Source organism: Nesoenas mayeri (genome assembly GCF_963082525.1).
Source record: "Nesoenas mayeri genome assembly, chromosome: 23".
NCBI classification, from domain to species: domain Eukaryota; kingdom Metazoa; phylum Chordata; class Aves; order Columbiformes; family Columbidae; genus Nesoenas; species Nesoenas mayeri.
The window spans coordinates 1,124,202-1,141,464 of NC_137574.1; the positions used below are offsets into that span (position 1 = coordinate 1,124,202).

Genomic DNA, 17,263 nt, shown 5'->3' on the forward strand with positions numbered 1-17,263 from the left:
ACCCAGGGAGATGCAACCACTTTGCAAAGGGCTGTAGCTACTGTGGGAAACATGCTTGGAGAAGGAAGGGGAATCCTGAGGGGCCACCGAGCCAGGCGGTGCCAGCACTGGGACCGGAGCCGGGGCGGCTGTTTGCAGCCTGGCAGGCGGGGAGCATCCCTGTATCCCTTTTGCAGGGCAATAGCAGGAGTGCCTGGAGGGACGGCGGGAAGGAAGAGGGGACAGGGAGCAGAGGAGACAGACCTGTTGGGGCTGCCTGGCTCCTTAGCATGGGAGGCACATACCACTGTCACCGTCTGGGGCTAATTACAGGGACTTGCCTCCAGCCCAGACAGCTGCCAGCCGGCATAATCACATCAAGCTGGGCTGGGCTCTGAGCACAGCCCATGGGTTCCCAGCAGCCCTGCCCTCCACTCTCCCCCAGCATCACCCACTGGGCTCCCAGTCCCTGGGATGAGGTGCCCTGTGCACCCTGCCATGGGGCTGGGGCCACATGGGCACCCCCAGCTCTGCTGAGTCTGTCTGAGGGCTCTAATTACAGCAAAGCCCCAGCAGATTAAACAAATGCAGGTTGGAGGTTTAATGAGGCAAGCAGAGCCTGGGACTGCCATCCGCCTCCCACTGGGAGGGAAAGCAGAGACCTGTGTCACCCAAACAAGGCAGCAGCAGAGCTGGGACTGGTCACAGAGCCCGCGGAGGTCCCCAGGTACAGTGGTCCGTCAGCAAGGCCAGGGCTGTGGATACATAGAGCTGGGTCAGATGATTCCATCATTCCCGGTGCAGGCCCTAGAGCTGAGCACAGCTTTAAAAGCCCCCTGTGACCAGCCCTGCAGCCCCTCCAGATCAGCCCAGGGCTGGCAGACCCCAAGCCCCAGGAAGGAGCAAGCAGCGCTTTTGTTTTCTCCCGCTGATCAGCCAATCTGCAGCGTTAATCATTGACCCAGGTGCGTGGCAGGGAAACCTGAGCTGCCCTAGCTGCTCCACCCGCTGCAGCACCCCAAAAATGGGCAGCTGTGGAGGGGGGAGCACGGTGGGAGCAGGGGTTGAGCGGGGGGTGTTGGAGCTGTTTAGTGGGAGCGGTGGGGATGCAGGTGCTGGTGCTGGCCAGGAGATAAACCAAACATGCAGAAATACCATCCCAGAGCAGAATGAACTGGTCCTTGTGGTGACAGCGATGTAGGAGGACCTGGGGGTTACCGCCACCTCAGCCTGAGACCCTGCCAAGCCACTTGCTGTATAAAACACTTTCCAGAGCAGTTATCAGTCCATAGTGGGCACTGCATGGGGTGAATCCGGGGGTGTCCTGGGGCTGTTTGGTTGCAGCACTGGGACTTGCTCCCTGGAGCAGCGGCTCAGCCCCATCCCACCCACATTCCACCCTCGCTCCCCACGCCAGGGCAGGAAACCTGGGCAGAGGCCGTCGGGCTCTGGGCCGGTGTCCAGGAGCCACCCCATCACCATTCGCCTGTGTTGTGGAAAGCCAAGGCAGGAAGGAAGCGAGCGGTGGACAGCACGGCGTGGGGAGGAGGGGACGGGACCGGCCGGGTTTCCACCGTGTAACCATTAGCCAGGCGAGATGGTGACGGCTGGGCGAGCTGGCTGCCCGAGCAGGAACAGCCGCTCCGGGCAGAACAATAGCAGCCCGAGGGGAATAAATTATTTTCCACTGAACTGGGATAGACCTCGGTCTCCTCCCACGGCCCTGCTCACTGGCCACCAGAGCAGGGGTTCTCCGTGCCGCCAAAGGACTGGCGGGAGCCGGGAAAATCTCCTGCTGCGGGTGAGCGAATGGCCAGAGCTATTTCCCAAAAACCTGTTCCAGCTTCAGCACAGACACCCAGGGTCTTTCCTGCCCGGTTTCTCTCCGTCACCATCCCTTCAGCTGCTCCTGCTCTGCAGACAAACCGCTGCCCTGCCGAGCACCCATGTCCTCGGGGTGAGTTTGCGTATCACCCCTGCAGAGAAAGGAACAGCATCCAAAAGCCCTTGGATTTCAGCAGGGGTTCAACTGAGGGCCTTGAGGTTGCGGTGGCACCGAGCATCACCCCGGCTGGGGTGGGCAAGGCGCTGCTTGTCCCGCTGCCATGGGAATGACACGTGTCCTGGGGACGGACCCTGCTCCCCCCGCTCTCACCAGCTCTGCCGCTCTCTCCCCAGCTCATGTCCCGGCCGAGCGCCGCATGGCCCCAGCGAGACGAGCCACCGCCCTGCGGCACCGCCACCGGCCTCCCGCCGGCCTCGTCCGACAGCGACTCCGGCTGTGCCCTGGAAGAGTACCCGGAGCCCCCCGCAGACCCCGCACTCCCCGAGGTGGGCAGCACCGCAGCTCTGCCAGGGCTCCCTTCGCTCCCCGCTCTCCCCCAGCCTTGTGGGTGCCATCCTTGGGTGGTACCTGCAGCCCAGCACCCCAGAATGAAATGCATTTTAGCAACCTCGAGCAACGCAGCTTAATCCCCCTAAAAATCTGCTGGTGTCTCTCTCTTCCGTGCAACACCCCAAGGTCCCGCTGTGCCCCGGCAGCCGCTCGCCGCAGCCCGTCTCTGCCGCCGACAGGATCCGGCTGCGTGCCAGAGCCCTCCTGCAGCAGCTGCCGCCGCAGGACTGCGATGTGAGACACGGGTGGGTGGGTGCTGCCCCCGCGCTCCCCCACCGAGCATCCCCTGACCCCCCTCCCCACGCAGGAGCGGTTCTGCCCCGACCTCGCCGAGGAGGAGAGGAAGCAGCTCCGAGCGTTCAGCGCCCGCCGGAGACGGGAGGCGCTGGGACAGGGGCTGGCGTGTCCCGTGCCAGGTCCTTGCCATGGCTGTCCCTGCAAGAAGGTGAGGCATCCCCCGCAGGCACCCACTCCTGAGCGGGGACCTGTTCCCAAAAGCCAACCGGGCTCTGAACCCCGCGTCCCTCTGCCTTGCAGTGCGGCAGAAGGCTGAACAAAGGCGACCCGGGGATTTCGGCATCCCGGCTGGGGGACCAGTTCTGGCACCCGTCCTGCTTCTCCTGCCACTTCTGTCACCAGCCCCTGGTCGACCTCATCTACTTCCAGCAGGACGGGAGGATCTACTGCGGCCGGCACCACGCCGAGCTCTTCCGGCCCCGCTGTGCCTCCTGTGACCAGGTGGGTGCTGAGTGGGGAGAGGCTTTCACCCCCCCTTTTGCTGTTGATTAAAGCTCCTGTGCCTGGCTGGGGGCTGCAAAGGCAGCAAGAGCTGTGGTGGGCAGGAGGAAAGTTCCTTCTGAGCCTTGCAGAGCCCTGTGCCCTTGCCAAGGCACGGGGGCTCCCCCTCGCTCCTCCTCACAGCAAAGCGTCCTCCAGGCTACGAGTTTTCTCTCTGGGTGCTTAGAGGATGAGAGGACGGATTGTTTTTCCCCCTGCAGCTGATCTTCATGGAGGAGTGCATCGAGGCGGAGGGCCGGCGCTGGCACCTGGAGCACTTCTGCTGCCTGGAGTGTGACGTGCCCCTGCGCGGGCAGCGCTACGTGATGACGAGCGGCCGGCCCTGCTGCTGCAGCTGCTTCGAGAGCCTCTTTGCCGAGCCCTGCCAGGCCTGCGGGGACCCCATCGGTATTGCCCCCTTGTCCGCGTGTCCCCAGGGCAGGGCAGAGCGGGACATCCCCGCCCGGGCAGGTGGGACGTGGGCTGGGAGCGCTGCGGAGCCAGAGCCCCGCGGCTCGCTGCGGGGGCCGGGTTTTTGGCACGGGGCGGTGGGAAGAGCCTCCCCCTCACCCCAGGTTGCCCCCCAGGTGCCGACAGCGAGGAGGCCACCCACCAAGGGCTGCGCTGGCATGCCCGCGCCGCCTGCTTCTGCTGCAGCCGCTGCCGCCAGCCGCTGCGCGGGCAGCCCCTCGTCTGCCGCCGCGGCCGCCTCTTCTGCTCCGAGACCTGCAGCCTGGGACGGGACGCGTCCTCCACCACCTCCGACTCCTCGGACTCAGCCTTCACCTCAGCCCCATCCCCCGGTTCGACACCCCGAGCTGGCCCCACGGGCAGGACCACGGCGGGGACGGGCGGCACCGCGGCGGCCGGGGGCTGCAGGCGGCCTGGGGAAGGGGCTGGTAGGGATCCTGCTGCTCTGCTTGGGGGTGTGGGAGCACTACCTGGCTCTGCTTGGCCCCTGGGTCCTTTACGGGGTGTGTTTTATGGGTACAGCCCACGCCAGGGTTGGGGCAGCAGTGACGAGCCCCCAGCCGCCTCCCGCGGGAGGGTGAGCACTGGCAGCCGGGGTTTGGTGGGTACAGCCCTCCATCCCTGCACCAGGGGCTGTGGCAGGGCTGGCTCAGCCTTCCCCTTCCTCACCCAGCCTTGTTTTCCCTCTTCTAGACACATTTCTGGACCAGGCGTCTCTGCATCCAGCGTTCCGAAGCCCGGAGGACCGCGGGGCAGCCAAGGAGCGGAGCAGGGATGCTGCTGCACACACAGGGATGCTGGGACCTCCGGCCGGAGACCCCTCTGCCCCCCAGCCCAACACAGAGGGTCCCAATGGGGCTGGAGCCCGCAACCACACAGCTCTGGGGGGCCCTGACCCCCGAACACCCACAGGCCATGGGAATCCACACTTCCCATCCACGTGCCCTGCCCCACACAGCCCATGGCCAGAGGACATCGACCTGCAGGACATCACAGAGGAGGATGACTCCTGGTGTCCCACCTGCTCTTCATCTTCGGACTCAGACTCGGAGGAGGAGGGTTTCTTCTTCGGGAAGCCCATCCCCAAGCCTGGGATGAGCTCCCTGGGCAGGGAGCCCCCGGGGAGGGCTGCGGGCAGGACGGCGAAGCCGTGGGGCAGCAGCAAACACTGCAGTGTGTCCTAGCAGAGGGGACAGGGGGTGCTCGACCGGCACTGCCATCCTGCCGGGCCCTGCCACAGTCTCAACGTGTTCCAAGTGCGTTTTGGACGCAGCCCAAGACTGGTGGGAGCCGCTGGGATCCTTCCCCCTGGCGGCTGCTGGCAAAGCTCAGCCTGCAATTCCTGCCGGCCTCCCCTGCAATTAGGAACAGGTAAAGCAGGTAGGGAGCCCAGCGCCGCAGCCCGCGCCGGGGCTCCCACCTCGGGCAAGGCGGCAGCTCCGAGAGCAGCCACGTTCGGGGGGGCAGCGGGTGCTCCAGACAAGGGCAGCTGCCTGCATGGTTCTGCTGCAGGGACCTGGGGGACAGGAGGGGTGCTGGCAGCCAGGGCCGGAGCCTTCCCTGGGACACCTCTTGGAAGGACAAGCACCATTGCCAGATGCTCTCCAGCCCTGGGGGAGCCTGTACCCCTGGCACAGCGGGGAAGGGGTGGGAGGGGATGCAGACGATGCTCCAATAAAGCTCAGCTGAGACCTGGACTCAGGAGCCACCTCGGTTGCCCCTTTCCTCCCCTCTGGGGTCACTGTGGTGTTGGCCATGTCACCAGAGGGGTGTGATCCCTGGGGACAGCTGCTGGAGCTGGGGTTGGGGTCCCCCATAGTGTGTCTGGGATGGGGGGACACCGTGGGACCCCTCCTGTGCATAGTACAGAGCAATGGCGGGGCAGGGGCTGCAAAGACCATAGTTTATTTTAGATTTAAAACCAAGAACAACCCTGTGAACCAGACACATCCCTGTGAACTGGGAAGGGAGTGAGGACCTGGGGGGACGGGAGCTCCGCACAGCTGCTCTCCCTCATCGAAACCAGCTCCCCCTTTCCCTGCACATACAGAGGGGCTAAAACCAAGCACCACCCCCCTCCTGCATCTCCAAGAGCTGGTGGGACGGTGCCAACACATCCACACCACCTCAACACGAGGGCTCAGCACCATCACCCCAATGTGCCAGCACGGCCTCCCATCACCCCCCAGCCCTGGGTGGCGGGGGGGGGGGGTGTATGTCCGCTCCCCCTGACCCCTCAGCGGCTGAGAGCGGCCGAGTCGTAGCTGTCAATGAAGTTCTCGAGCTCACGGAGGTGATGGAGCCGGCGCTGCCGCAGGTTGGCCCTGAGCGCCAGCCCCAGCGCCGCCTCCATGGATGGCTCCTTCTGCAGCAGCATCGTGGCCACCACGGCAACGGTCAGGCTGAACTGCTGGTACGACTGCCGGGGAGCACACGGGCTCAGCAGAGGTGCCCCTAGACCTCCCCACATAGTATGTGCCCCCCGGGATATTTGTTCCCCCTGGGGATGGTCCATGAGCTCCATAACAGTGTCCAAGCCCCTGCAGAGCCCTTCTTGCCTACAAGCACCTTCCCTTGCAACAACTGTCACCTGGAGGGGGGTTTCTCCCCAGTGACTCCAAAATGCCAAATTAACCCAGCATCGTTTCTCATCCCGTGGTCAAAAGGGTCCTCAGAGACCCCCCCCCCACCTCTGCCGGGGCTCCCCGGGACTCACCAGCTCAATCTCCTCCTTCCTGGCGAGAACGGTGGCGGAGCGGAGGTCGGTGCCGGCCGGGGAGGACGCCGGGGGCGCGGAGCAGAGCCGGCGCTGGCCGTCTGCAGCCTGCACGGTGGAAAAGGCGAAGAAGGGTCAGGCGCTTCGAAGGGGAGAGGGACTGGGCAGGCTGGGGCCAAACTGGGCTGCTGGCACCCACTGCCAGCCAGGAACTGGTCACGCTCGGCTCTGGGGTGCTGGTTTGCCACCCTTCCGTGGGTGCGGGAGCTGCCCCTCGCCCCCCGCTCCACCCCAGCCCTGGCGGCATCGCCCCGAGAGCCCTGCCAGCAGATTGTTCTTCCCCATTAGGCAGTAATTAAGCCACTCTGCAATGGTCTCGTTTGCTTCGTTAAAGCTCGAGTCCCGGGATCGTTCACGCTCCAGCACACTCTCAAGCCTCCAGTTATTTTTTTGGCTGTTTTCCCAGCTGTCTCCCGTTTATCAGCATGTCCGGCACAGCCGGCAGCGGGGCTGACACGGGCTCTGCCTCCAGACAAAGCCGCACTTTAACTCCATAACCCTGCAAACAGGGGGACACGGGGATACCTCAGGGGGAGCAGAGGCAGCCGGACCCCGTACCGGCTCTGTCTCAGCAGACCCAGGAAGGTGCCGGGTCCCTGGCGAGGTCACTGGTGCGGTGCAGCCGTCAGAACCAGCCTGGCCGGGCTGTGCACCAGGCTCGGCAGCAGCTTCTGGGGCGACTGGCGAGTTTTCGGGTGTCTGGAGGTCACTGAGGAGCTGCAGGAGAGAAGGTGGTTGGAGAAGGACAGCAATGGCTGCACAGGAGTGCGGGGAGCCTTGGGGGGCTCTCCTGCTGGGGGGACACGCCAGGGAGCTGCCCCCGCACACCGAGACGCACCCCATGGCAGGCAGATCCTGCCTCGGCTGCTCCAGCTGCTCCGGGCAGACGCTGCCATCCCGGGGGCTGTGGGCAGAGCTCAGCGTCCCCCTCTCCAGTGGCTGCGCAGACCCTCTGGGCCGGCTCCGTGGGGGCTGTGGGCGTCGGGGGACGTGACCCACCACCTGTGCCAGCCTCGGGGACACTCGGGCTGCTGGGCTCCACCTGCGCAAAGCGTTACAGATGCAACACAGAGCCTGCGGTGAGTGCTGGCAACGCCGGGCAAAACCAGAGGTCTGCAAAGGGGATGGCGAGGTGCCACCTCCCCCGGGTGCTGCTTTCAGGTGGGAAGAAGAGACACATCAGCTCATACCTCAAGGTGCTGCCCCGTCCTGGCAGAGCTCTCCTCCTCTGTTTGCGAAGCACAGGGGTCCTGGCTGCCCGCAGGGTCCTGCCCGGCTCCCGGCTCCACCTGGGGACACACAATGGCATGAGGCAGGGACACACGTGTGGCCCGGGGAGAAGAGCTGGGGGACGGGATGGACGGGGACCAAAAACCCAAAGGAAACCACGGGGCTTTGCAGCCCCAGAGAAGAGTCAGGAACACGTCCGTGCCTGGTAAAGAGACAGCGAAGTGAAGAGCAAAAGGGCTGGATGAGAGAGAAGGAAAATGTCACACTGGCTGCAGAGACCCCAACACCAGGCACCTCCAGGGCGGGAGCCCCCCCTGCCAGTCCCCAAGAGGGCTGCTCTCCTACCGGCGTCACTCCTGCCTGCTCGGGCTCTGCACCCGCTGCCGCAGCCTGGGGACCCGCGGCCGGGCTGTCCTGAGGGGTGTCAGCTGCTTTGGGGGGCTCCGCGACCTTCTCGCTCACTGCCGGAGCACCCTGGGGAAACCACAGCGGTTAGGGGCACAGCAGCACACAGTGCAAACTGGGGTCACCGCTGGGTGCTGGGGTGGGGGGTAAAAACCCACAACCGGAGGCATCTGCTCCTTGTGCTGCGCAGCATCTTTGGAGGATGGAAGTGGCCGAGGAGCATTAGACCTGAAGGGCGGCTGCTTCCCTGCAGGGTGCGAAACACAACGGGAGTGACTCCTCGCTCTGCACCTGGAGGTGCTGGGGAGCAGCTCGGGGCTCCTGGCAGCCGCTACGGGGTCACACAAACCTCTGGCGGGCCGGTGACACGGGGCCGGGCGGACCAGGGTTAACTGTCGGCAGCTCTGGCGAAGGCGTCGACAGCGTTTCTTCCCCAGGCCACGGTAGCCCCCAGATGACCAGCCGTCCTGGAAGCCCCCTTGCTCCCTGCAGCGGCAAAAGCAGCCCCAGGGGGGATTGGGGCTGGAAAGGGTCTGCGGTGCAAACTCCCCACCCTGAGCAGGGCCAGCAGCATCGCTGCAACAGCCCTGGGCTGTAAAGCAGAGCTGAGCGCAGCCCCCCCGCGCCCCCTCCCTTGGCACAGACACCCACCCGTGCTGGCTGCCGGGGGGCCAGGGCGGCCACTGCTCCTCTGCGGGGAATTCAGGCCGGGAGAAGGAGCCGGGGCCAGGCGGTGGTGGATCCTGCCGGGAACAGGGGGGTTCAGACACGGGGCAGGACGGGGACACTGTGGCTGCAGAGCAGAGCAGCCGGGCTGCCGCTGCTCCCAGTGCCACACAGGGAAACTGGTCTGTCCCTGCATGCTGTCCTTGTCACCAGGACAGGCAATGGCCCTTGCCCCATGTCACCCACTCCCTGCCCTCAGTCCCACGGCCAGCCCCTCACCAGGTAGCAGTCCTCTGCAAAGCTGCCCTCTGGTCCTCCATTGTATTCTGTGTGAACCCACGGGGGACAGTCATGGGGTGCCCATCTCCCGTCCTCCTCCTTCCAAGGGAAGTTAGGAGGGCCAGGGGGGTCTCTGGGGTCACAGGGACCAGGCTGCAATGGCAAATTGCTGCTGGTGAGGACGGTGACATGCTGGGGATAGCCACACAGCTGCCCCCCAGCCCCTCTCCCCCTCACCGGGTGCCAGCTCTCTCCAAAACGGTCCTCAGGTCCTTGGTTGTCTTCCCTGTTGTCCCAGGGTGGTGGCGGGGGACAGTCCTGGGGTGCCCAGCTCCCGTCCTCGTGGAAGTCGGCAGGACCACAGAAGGGTCTGGGCTCCCAGGGATGGGGCTGCGGCACAAAGCGCCACCAGTGAGGCCGGCAGCTCGCCGCGCCGTTTCGGTTTTGCTGCAGTTCCGTTTCCTGACGCAGCCCCCAGCTCTTTCCGCTTCTCCTGCTCACTGGGGAGCCCCTGGGTTGGGCCACCCCGATTGGCGGGTGAACCCCGGGAGCTCCGTCCCCCGTCTGCTCATCCCAGCCTGTGTCCCCTTACCGGGTGCCGCCCGCGGCGGCCTCTCCTGTGCGGGGGCTCCCAGGGCGGCTCGTCCCAGACGTCCTGGGGGCTGGGACCACGAGGCCACGGTCGCCCAGCTCTCCACGGACCGGGCTGGGGAGAGGACACAGGGAGCACAGGATCAGACCCTCCCTGTCCCCCTTGCACCGGCTGGATGCTGAGCCAGGAACCCATCCATCCACTCTCCTCTCCCACCAAGGTCCCAGACCATTCCCGGTTCTTCCCCACGCCGCAGGGATGCTCCTCCTGGCTCTTTGGCATCCCAACCCATAGAGCAGCAGACACCCATCCCGCCCCACAAAGCCCCTCCGCTCGCACCTCGCTGGCAGCAGGGGGGCTGCAAAGCCGCCTACCTCCCTGGGGAAGCCCCTCCTGCCGCCCGGCGGGGGGAACATGTTGCCAAAAGCCGGTTGTTGCCCCGGTCCCGGTGAGGAGGCCCCGGGGAGGTCAGCACCCAACTGCAAAGGAAGAGGCGAGGGTGAGCACGTCCCCCAGACGTCACTGCCGGCTCGGGGACAGCTGCCAGCTCGGTGCCACCCGCAGTGTCCCCAGCTCTGCTGAGCCCCGAGCATTGCGTCACACCCAGAGCCACACGGCATCGTCACCAGCCGGGACGCAGAGGTGGCTGAGCTGGGGACACACAGACCCGCTCCCCGTCCCAGGAGGGGACACGGCTCCTGGCAGTGCTGGGACTGCTCCCCTGGCACCGGGCACCCCGTCCCTGCCCCCGCCCGCAGCCACATTTCAATGGCCCCGTGCAAACCCCATGGGTCACAGCACCCAGTGGCACTTCCCGCTATTGTCCCAGGGGCCAGCTGGGCATGTGTGGGACAGGATTTGGCTGGCCTCAGCAAAACTCCCAGCACCTATCAATTGATGCTGGAGCTTGTTGGTCACAGACCCTGGTGACGAAAAACAGAAACCGTACTTAAAGACAGGATGTGCTAAACCCTTTGTGTAGGTAAAATTATGAGTTACTAAGGTTGTCAAGAAGGAATTGCTGCTGCTGCCACACTAAGGAGAGTGCACTAATCAAGATAGCAACTGCCTAAACAAACATTAGCCAATCAGGAGGTATCCAGAAAGAATAACAAACCAATCAGCGTGTGACGCGCTGTTTAGAATAGGTATAAAATATGTTAGAAATTACAATAAAGTTGACATTTTGCTTGCATCAAGCTGTGTCCTGTCTCTCCATTGCAGCAGGCATGGTTTGGGCTCTTTGCGAGGGCACAGGGTCCAAACCCTGCACTTCTCAGGCTCTGTGGTTTCCACAGCACGGGGCCACAGGGGCTGCGTGGAAGACCAGCGATCGTCACGGTCCCAGCGACCACCACACGCCTTCCCAGAAACCACACGCCTTCACAAAAACCACACGCCTTCACAAAAACGTGCAGCTTGTGACCAACCAGCTAACAGGAGGTATCACCAGGGCACCAGTTTGAACCTTCGTGCCCTTCGGTTTTAGTGAGCATGCTTAATTGCCTTCCGCATATTAACTCCTCCAGCTGGAGATGCACAGAGTTGGATATAATGATCACGTATGTAAACCGTGTTGCTCGCTCCGTGCAGTAAGTGTGTCCGGACGCCGTCCCAGTGAGCAGGGGATGCCCGGACCCAAACCCAGCCCGGCCGGGGCACTGGGCTCCCAGAGCCACCAGAGCCACCAGTAAGGCCCCAGGCTGGCAGGAGCTGTCGGCACCACGCTTTGTCTCGCAGGTCGGCAGGGACCAGGCGGTGCCGAGAGGAAAAGGAAGAACAGAGCGCTCCTGTCCCCACGCGGAGCCTTTACCTGGCAGATGGGTCCCAGGTGGACCTGGAAAGCAGCTCGTCCGCCCGGAGAGACGCAGCCCCGCGGAGCATCAAAGGGAGAGCCCTCCATAGCAGAGCCTTCCAGCGGAGACTCCACCGGAGACCCCTCCGGCTGCGGCTCCGGCCCCGGCGCCGATCCCGCCGGCCCGCCCGCATCCCCCGCCCCGCGGCTGCCCCACGCGAGCCAATGGCAGCGGGCAGGTGCTGCCGCCCGCCCCGGGCGCTCCCGCCGAGCCCTCCCCAGCACTCGGTTTCCCTTCCTTGAAAGCCGAGATCCCCTGCAGGAGCTTTCGCTCCTGTTTGCAGATCGTCTCCTCACGCCCATTTCAGCTGCCGAGAACAAACACTCGCTAACGAGCAGCACGACGGACCAACAGACTCCCCCGCATCCCCTGGGGGCTGCACAGACCTCTGCCCAAACTGGGCTCTGCACCAGGGACAGCCCAGTCCCTCTGGTTACCTGACGTCCCTCAGTGAAATACGTAACTCACGCTTTTTCCATGAATAAACAGCATTTAATCCAATTCCTTAAACACAGGTTCATTAAAGCATAAGCAAAACAGCGCTGGGTATGGGGGGGGGGGATTTGCTCCACCCAACACGCACACCTTTTAACAACGAGGTGTGCTTAAATACAGTGTAATAGACCTAACGATGTATTTGTTAATCAAACCGGTCTAAATGGATATGTTATCAGTGGCTGTGAAACCTGAGCATATAACATGATATTAGTACATGCTGCCATCAAACAATGCAACCTGTATGCAGTCTTTGTAAAACACTTGTTCCACAGATATGTGTAAAAGCCTAATTTAGTGTACCCTGCAGAACATTCAGTAAGAGACTGACAGAGATAAGGGCCCAGTTGCATCCTTGTGTGAATGAGTTAACAGGGGGGGCTTCAGCACAAAGCAGGAGGAAAACCAGCTCAAGCCGTTGGAGCCTTGGCCAAACCCAGTGTGCTAGGCCAAAGAAGTGCACAAGATAGACTGCAGCCTTCATCCAAAAGACCCCCACCAGTGATCACCCGGAGACACTGCGCAGGCGCAACAGGAAAGAGCCAAAGGTGACCACTATAGATATAATTCCTTGGAACTCATTTTAATAAGAATGGCCTTTTCAAGGAAAAAGTTATGAGTATGTATAGGCGTTCCTGGAATAATCACGAATATGTAATCCTTTCCCACATTTAACCAAGCTTGCTGCTACTGGACAGGCGCGCCGCGGTGGAGCGCGGGCTCCCCGGCCGCCCAGCGCTGTTTTGCCCACTTGCCGCAATAAATTCTAAGCAATTTATTCCAATGAGTGCGTGCTATTTATCGTGATTATCTATAATGTTATAAATGAAGACGAGTCTTTGAGCCAATTAATTAATTTTATTAAGCAAGCGAATTTAAAGCAAGCAGTAATTAGGCAAAACGGCGCTAGGTGACCGGGGGAAGCTCAGTTCCACCAACGGCACACACTCAACTTTTCGTATGTGCTTATATATGTTATACACTCATTCATGCACTGGGACACCCTGACGAGTTAGCTCCTGGTTGGCTAGTCGACAGTGAAAGATGTTGCTGAGTGTCGCTTGGTGTTTCTGCCTCTGGAGTTCTGTTATCTGTTGCACCATCTGGGCATTCTGTTATCTGTTGCACCATCCGGCCATTTGGCTTGGTCGGGGCCCGGCATCCGGCCATTGGCTTGGTCGGGGTCCGGCATCCGGCCATTGGCTTAGCTACTATTACAAGTTTTTTACAAAATATAATTAAACTTGCACAAGCGCAATTACTTCTTACAACGATATGCATAATATGATTGAACCCTACTCGATTTGTTCAACAACCTTGACCATTACCTATTACATATAACATACAGTAAGGTGTTACATATTCATAATGACCCCAGGAACACCTATATGTATTCATAACCTTTCCCCACTTCTGAGTCTCCGATAACCATTTCCATAGTCTCCCCTGTTCGCCTGCAGAGTGGCACCTGGTGGTTTTGAGGAGGGTCTTTGGGGATCTGTGGATGAAGCTCCTTCAGCTTCCTCATAGTGAACTTTTTACCTTTTTGGCTCATTACGATGAACTGGCTGGAAGCCGAGCTGCCAAGTCTGCCAAACCAGACCGGCACCCCCTTTTGCTGTAAATCTTGGTTATCTTGTCTCCTCAAAGCTCACAGCTGGTGCTGTAAAACTTCTTATCTTGGCATTCGATGAGGTTCTGTTTTTTCTTAACACAACTGGTTACATAGAGCTCTAAACTAGGCATTCATTATGTGGCTTAAAGTGTTAGTTTGTTAGTAGGCTCTTATTATGTGGTGGGTTAACCCTTAAAATGTTAGTTCCCTCTATCAATATAACTTCATAAACAAGTTTCACAACTTTTTACATAAAGCTTAACCACCTTTTCCTTTCTCCAGGTTCAGAGCCTCATTTGGTTTTATCTGTAAACATCAAACATCTTCTAAGCACAAATCACAACTGCATTTCTCACACTCAGCAAACCCGGCTTAAAGCTGAGCTTGGTGCAAGACCTGCAAACTCTGCACCGCATGAGCCTCTGGGTGCAGCCCCTGGTCCTGCTCCATCCCTCCTCTGCTGCTCTGCTGGGCAAGGGGGGCCCTGCACCCCCAGGGCACCGTGTCCAACAAGGGGGGCCCTGCACCCCCAGGGCACCGTGTCCATGCAAGGGGGACCCTGAACCCCCAGGGCACAGAGTGTCCGTTCAGCCCACCCTCCCAGCACCCACCTGCATCCAGCTCCAGCATCACCTGGATCAGCCGCACGGTTTCCCCAGACACTCCCAGCCTTGTGCCGGGGGATTTGGGGGAGCAGGGTCCCCCCCAGGGGCTGCAGCACAACCTGAAGGGACGAGTAGGGGAGGGAAGAGGGCGAGAGGGTCTGGCAGGACGGGGTCCAGCGGGAAGGGACGCTGCCATCACACCCACCTTCGGGCACGGCCGGGAGGCTGCGGCTCAGCTGTGGCTGCCGGTGTCCGCTCAGCTCCTCACGCTGCAGTGGGTTTGGGCCCCGCTCGCAGCATCGCCGCCCCCAGCAACCCTGGGGACAGAACCCACTGCCCTGCCAGCACGTGGCCTCTGGGGAGCCTCTGCCACGACCTACAGCATCTCCTCCCTGTTTCCCTGCGTTCCAACAGGGAACGGCACTCCCAGGAGCTCATTAGCACTCCCAGGAGCTTGTTAGCACCAGCCAGATGTGCTGGTACCAGGCACAGACATCTCTGCGGCCCAGCGATGAGATGCGTCACTCAAGGAACATCTGTGTGGTGTCAGGGTCTGACAGCAGCGGGAGGTTTTGCCCGGGGCAGGGAACGCTCTGATAACGAGCTGGTCCCAACTGGTCTGTCCAGCTGTGCAAACTCCTGAAGACGAGTTTGCGACCTTGCAGGAATGCGGGAGGAGATAAGGGAGAACAGCGAGGCTGAGGCTCGGCTGAGCTCCCGCACCAAATGTTAACACAGGAGGAGATAAAAGGGAAAGCGCAGAGTCTGTGGTGGAGCAAAACCCCTCAAAGAGCCCAAACAGTGGAGCTGTTTGCATGGACGGGGCAGCCAAGGGCACACCAGAGCTGCTTCTCAGCCTGCTCCCACCGAGCAGGTAACACGCAGCTTCCCAGCTGGTCAGTTAATTATAGTCTTTAATAGCTATAAATCAATTAATTAACTGGATGGATCAACTAGCTCTTTGTGATTTGGGAAAGAAATACAGCAGCAGAGCTCATTCCACCAAGGACCCTTAAAGGAACCTCCCTGTCCCCACAGCAGCGGGTGACACCCCAAAGGTGCAAACCCCGCTGGGGTCGCGGTTCCGCGGTGAACGTCCCTGCGGGGCCGCATCACTCCAGCAGCTCTCGGTGCCACCGGCTGCTTTTTCTGGGCACAAGAGCAGAACACAGGAGCCGGTGCCCCATCCGCTCCCCGGTGAACGCCCCGTCCTGCAGTGACCGGCGTCGCGGTGACCCCGGCTGCTCCTCCTGCATTGTGTGATGTGGAACGTGGCACAGTAATAGATCATGTGCTGACAAAGAGGGTGGAAATGGAGGCAGCAAGTGCCATAATTACAGTGAGATAAGTGCTGGGGCGCTGGGAAAAGGTGATGAATAACCAGGCAAGCGCCAGTGCAGGGTGCTCTGACAACAGGTACATGTGTGAGACTTCACAGCGCTAATAACCTGGGTTTTGCTGCTGGGAAGTCACCTCCGGGTGGAAACGGGCACGTCCTGGGGACGCTGCGACGCCTCAAGCGGCAGAGAGCTGGCTTCTGGTTTTCCCAAGAGCCGCAGAGGCTGCGGGGGGGTCGCTGGTGGCCGGACCCGCTGGGGCCACGGGGGCAGAGCTGGTCGGGATCCACGAACCAGAGCGCAAGAGCGGGAAGGAGCCGAAGGGAAAGCGAGAGCAGAGCGGAGGTTCGGGCACAGGTCGGGGGGGACCGAGGGAGCCGCAGACGTTTGCCAAGCCCCGCCGGTGCTCGGTGCGGCGCGCTGCCCGCGCTGCGCCCGTCCCGCCTCGGGCCCAGCGCCTGCGCCCCAAAACGCTCGGTCAGGCGGAGGGACCCCCGCCGGCTCACCATTCCCCGCAGTTTTCCCCATTGTAGCCGCCGCCGCTATCGCCGCTGGGCAAACCGGCTCCAGGAGCCCCGACCTCAGCCGGGGGGTCAGGGCTCCGGGGCTCCCCGGGCGGCGCTGCGCGGCTGCTCCCGCTACAAACGGACCCGCAGCCGCTTCCGCCTTGCACGGGGAAACACACGCTCATGCACGTGGTCGCACGTTGTTGTTGTTGTTGTTGTTGCACGTTGTTGTTGTTGTTGCTGTTGCACGTGGTCCGGGCACCGGCACGAACCTCGCGGGCACCGCCCCCCCTCCGCGCGCCGGAAGTGACGCCATCAGGCAGCGCCGGAGCGGGCCAGGCGAGGCGGCGGCATGGCGGCGGCGCCGGGGGCGGCGGTGGCGGGAGGGCCGGGGGCAGCGGGGACAGCGGGGACAGCGGGGACAGCGGGCGCCGCTCCACTGGGGCTGCGCGGGTGGCTGTGGAGCGCGTACCGCTTCGCGACCGACCGCAACGACTTCCGCAGGTGGGCGCCGCCGGCGGGCCCGGGGGGGCAGGAGCGGGGTCGGGGGGCAGGAGCGGGCCCGGGGGGGCAGGGGCGGACCCGGGGGGGCAGGGGCGGACCCGGGGGGGCAGCAGCGGGCCCCGGAGCCAGGGTTGCCGGTTTGTCTCTCAGGAATCTGCTGGTCAACCTGGGGCTTTTCGCCGCCGGAGTCTGGGTCGCCAGGAACCTGACGGACATCGACCTGATGGCCCCGCAGCCCGGCCCGTAGCGGCGGTGAGTCCGGGGAGCGGGGGGGTCACCTGCAGGATAACGGGGAGCGGACCCTGCGCCCGCGCGGGCCGAGAGCGCGACCCAGGCTGGTCTGCACCGGGGGCCGCGAAGCTGTTCAGTCGCTGCACAGCACGAGTCCGGACTAGGAACAGCCTTGTCTAACTCCGCTTCATCTCCGACACAGGAAAGCAGCGGAGCCGGCGGGGCGGAGCTGGCCCCGCACGCCGGGACAGGACCGTCCCCGTTCACGACGTGGGGCGCTCGGGGGGCCCGTTCTGCCCCTCAGAGCTGCCGCTCGCGCTCCTGAGCTCCCGCGTGACGCTACAACAAGGGGGGAAAAGACACTGGGTGTGAGAGGGAGAATCGATTGTCAGTTTGTTCTACGAGGCACAGTGAGAATGTTCCTCAAGGACGTGAAGCCAGCGTGTGTGGAATTTGCTTCCATACCCCCCGAGGTGTTTAATAAATATTAATGTAGCATAACGACATAACCCACTGGAATTTCATTTTTTTTTTAATAAGAAAA

General features: G+C 62.2%; 2 protein-coding genes across 11 annotated transcripts; one reads left to right on the forward strand and one right to left on the reverse strand.

Annotated features, from left to right (window-relative positions):
* Positions 1-597: 597 nt before the first annotated feature.
* LOC308049019 (uncharacterized protein) lies at positions 598-16,218 on the reverse strand. Of its 10 annotated transcripts, none has more exons than XM_080358397.1 (14): positions 15,590-16,218; positions 9,945-10,049; positions 9,571-9,684; positions 9,216-9,368; positions 8,979-9,111; positions 8,685-8,776; positions 8,383-8,555; positions 8,192-8,280; positions 7,974-8,102; positions 7,589-7,687; positions 7,237-7,440; positions 6,924-7,115; positions 6,339-6,446; positions 598-734 (listed from the first exon to the last, which is right to left on the reverse strand). In XM_080358397.1, exons 1-14 carry the CDS (start codon positions 15,985-15,987, stop codon positions 720-722), a joined length of 2,004 nt encoding a protein of 667 aa, XP_080214523.1. In that variant the 5' UTR covers positions 15,988-16,218; the 3' UTR covers positions 598-719. The 10 variants fall into 10 exon arrangements, 9 of the variants coding, with proteins under 9 accessions (XP_080214523.1, XP_080214522.1, XP_080214520.1 ...); XM_080358396.1 differs by lacking the exon at positions 598-734 and adding an exon at positions 5,512-6,041 and having other exon boundaries at positions 8,383-8,519; XM_080358394.1 differs by lacking the exon at positions 598-734 and adding an exon at positions 5,512-6,041 and having other exon boundaries at positions 8,195-8,280.
* Positions 16,219-16,309: 91 nt separating this feature from the next.
* On the forward strand, positions 16,310-17,246 carry TOMM6 (translocase of outer mitochondrial membrane 6). Its single transcript, XM_080358403.1, has 3 exons — positions 16,310-16,488; positions 16,639-16,740; positions 16,922-17,246. Exons 1-2 carry the CDS (start codon positions 16,337-16,339, stop codon positions 16,733-16,735), a joined length of 249 nt encoding a protein of 82 aa, XP_080214529.1. The 5' UTR covers positions 16,310-16,336; the 3' UTR covers positions 16,736-16,740; positions 16,922-17,246.
* The last annotated feature ends 17 nt before the right edge of the window (positions 17,247-17,263 follow it).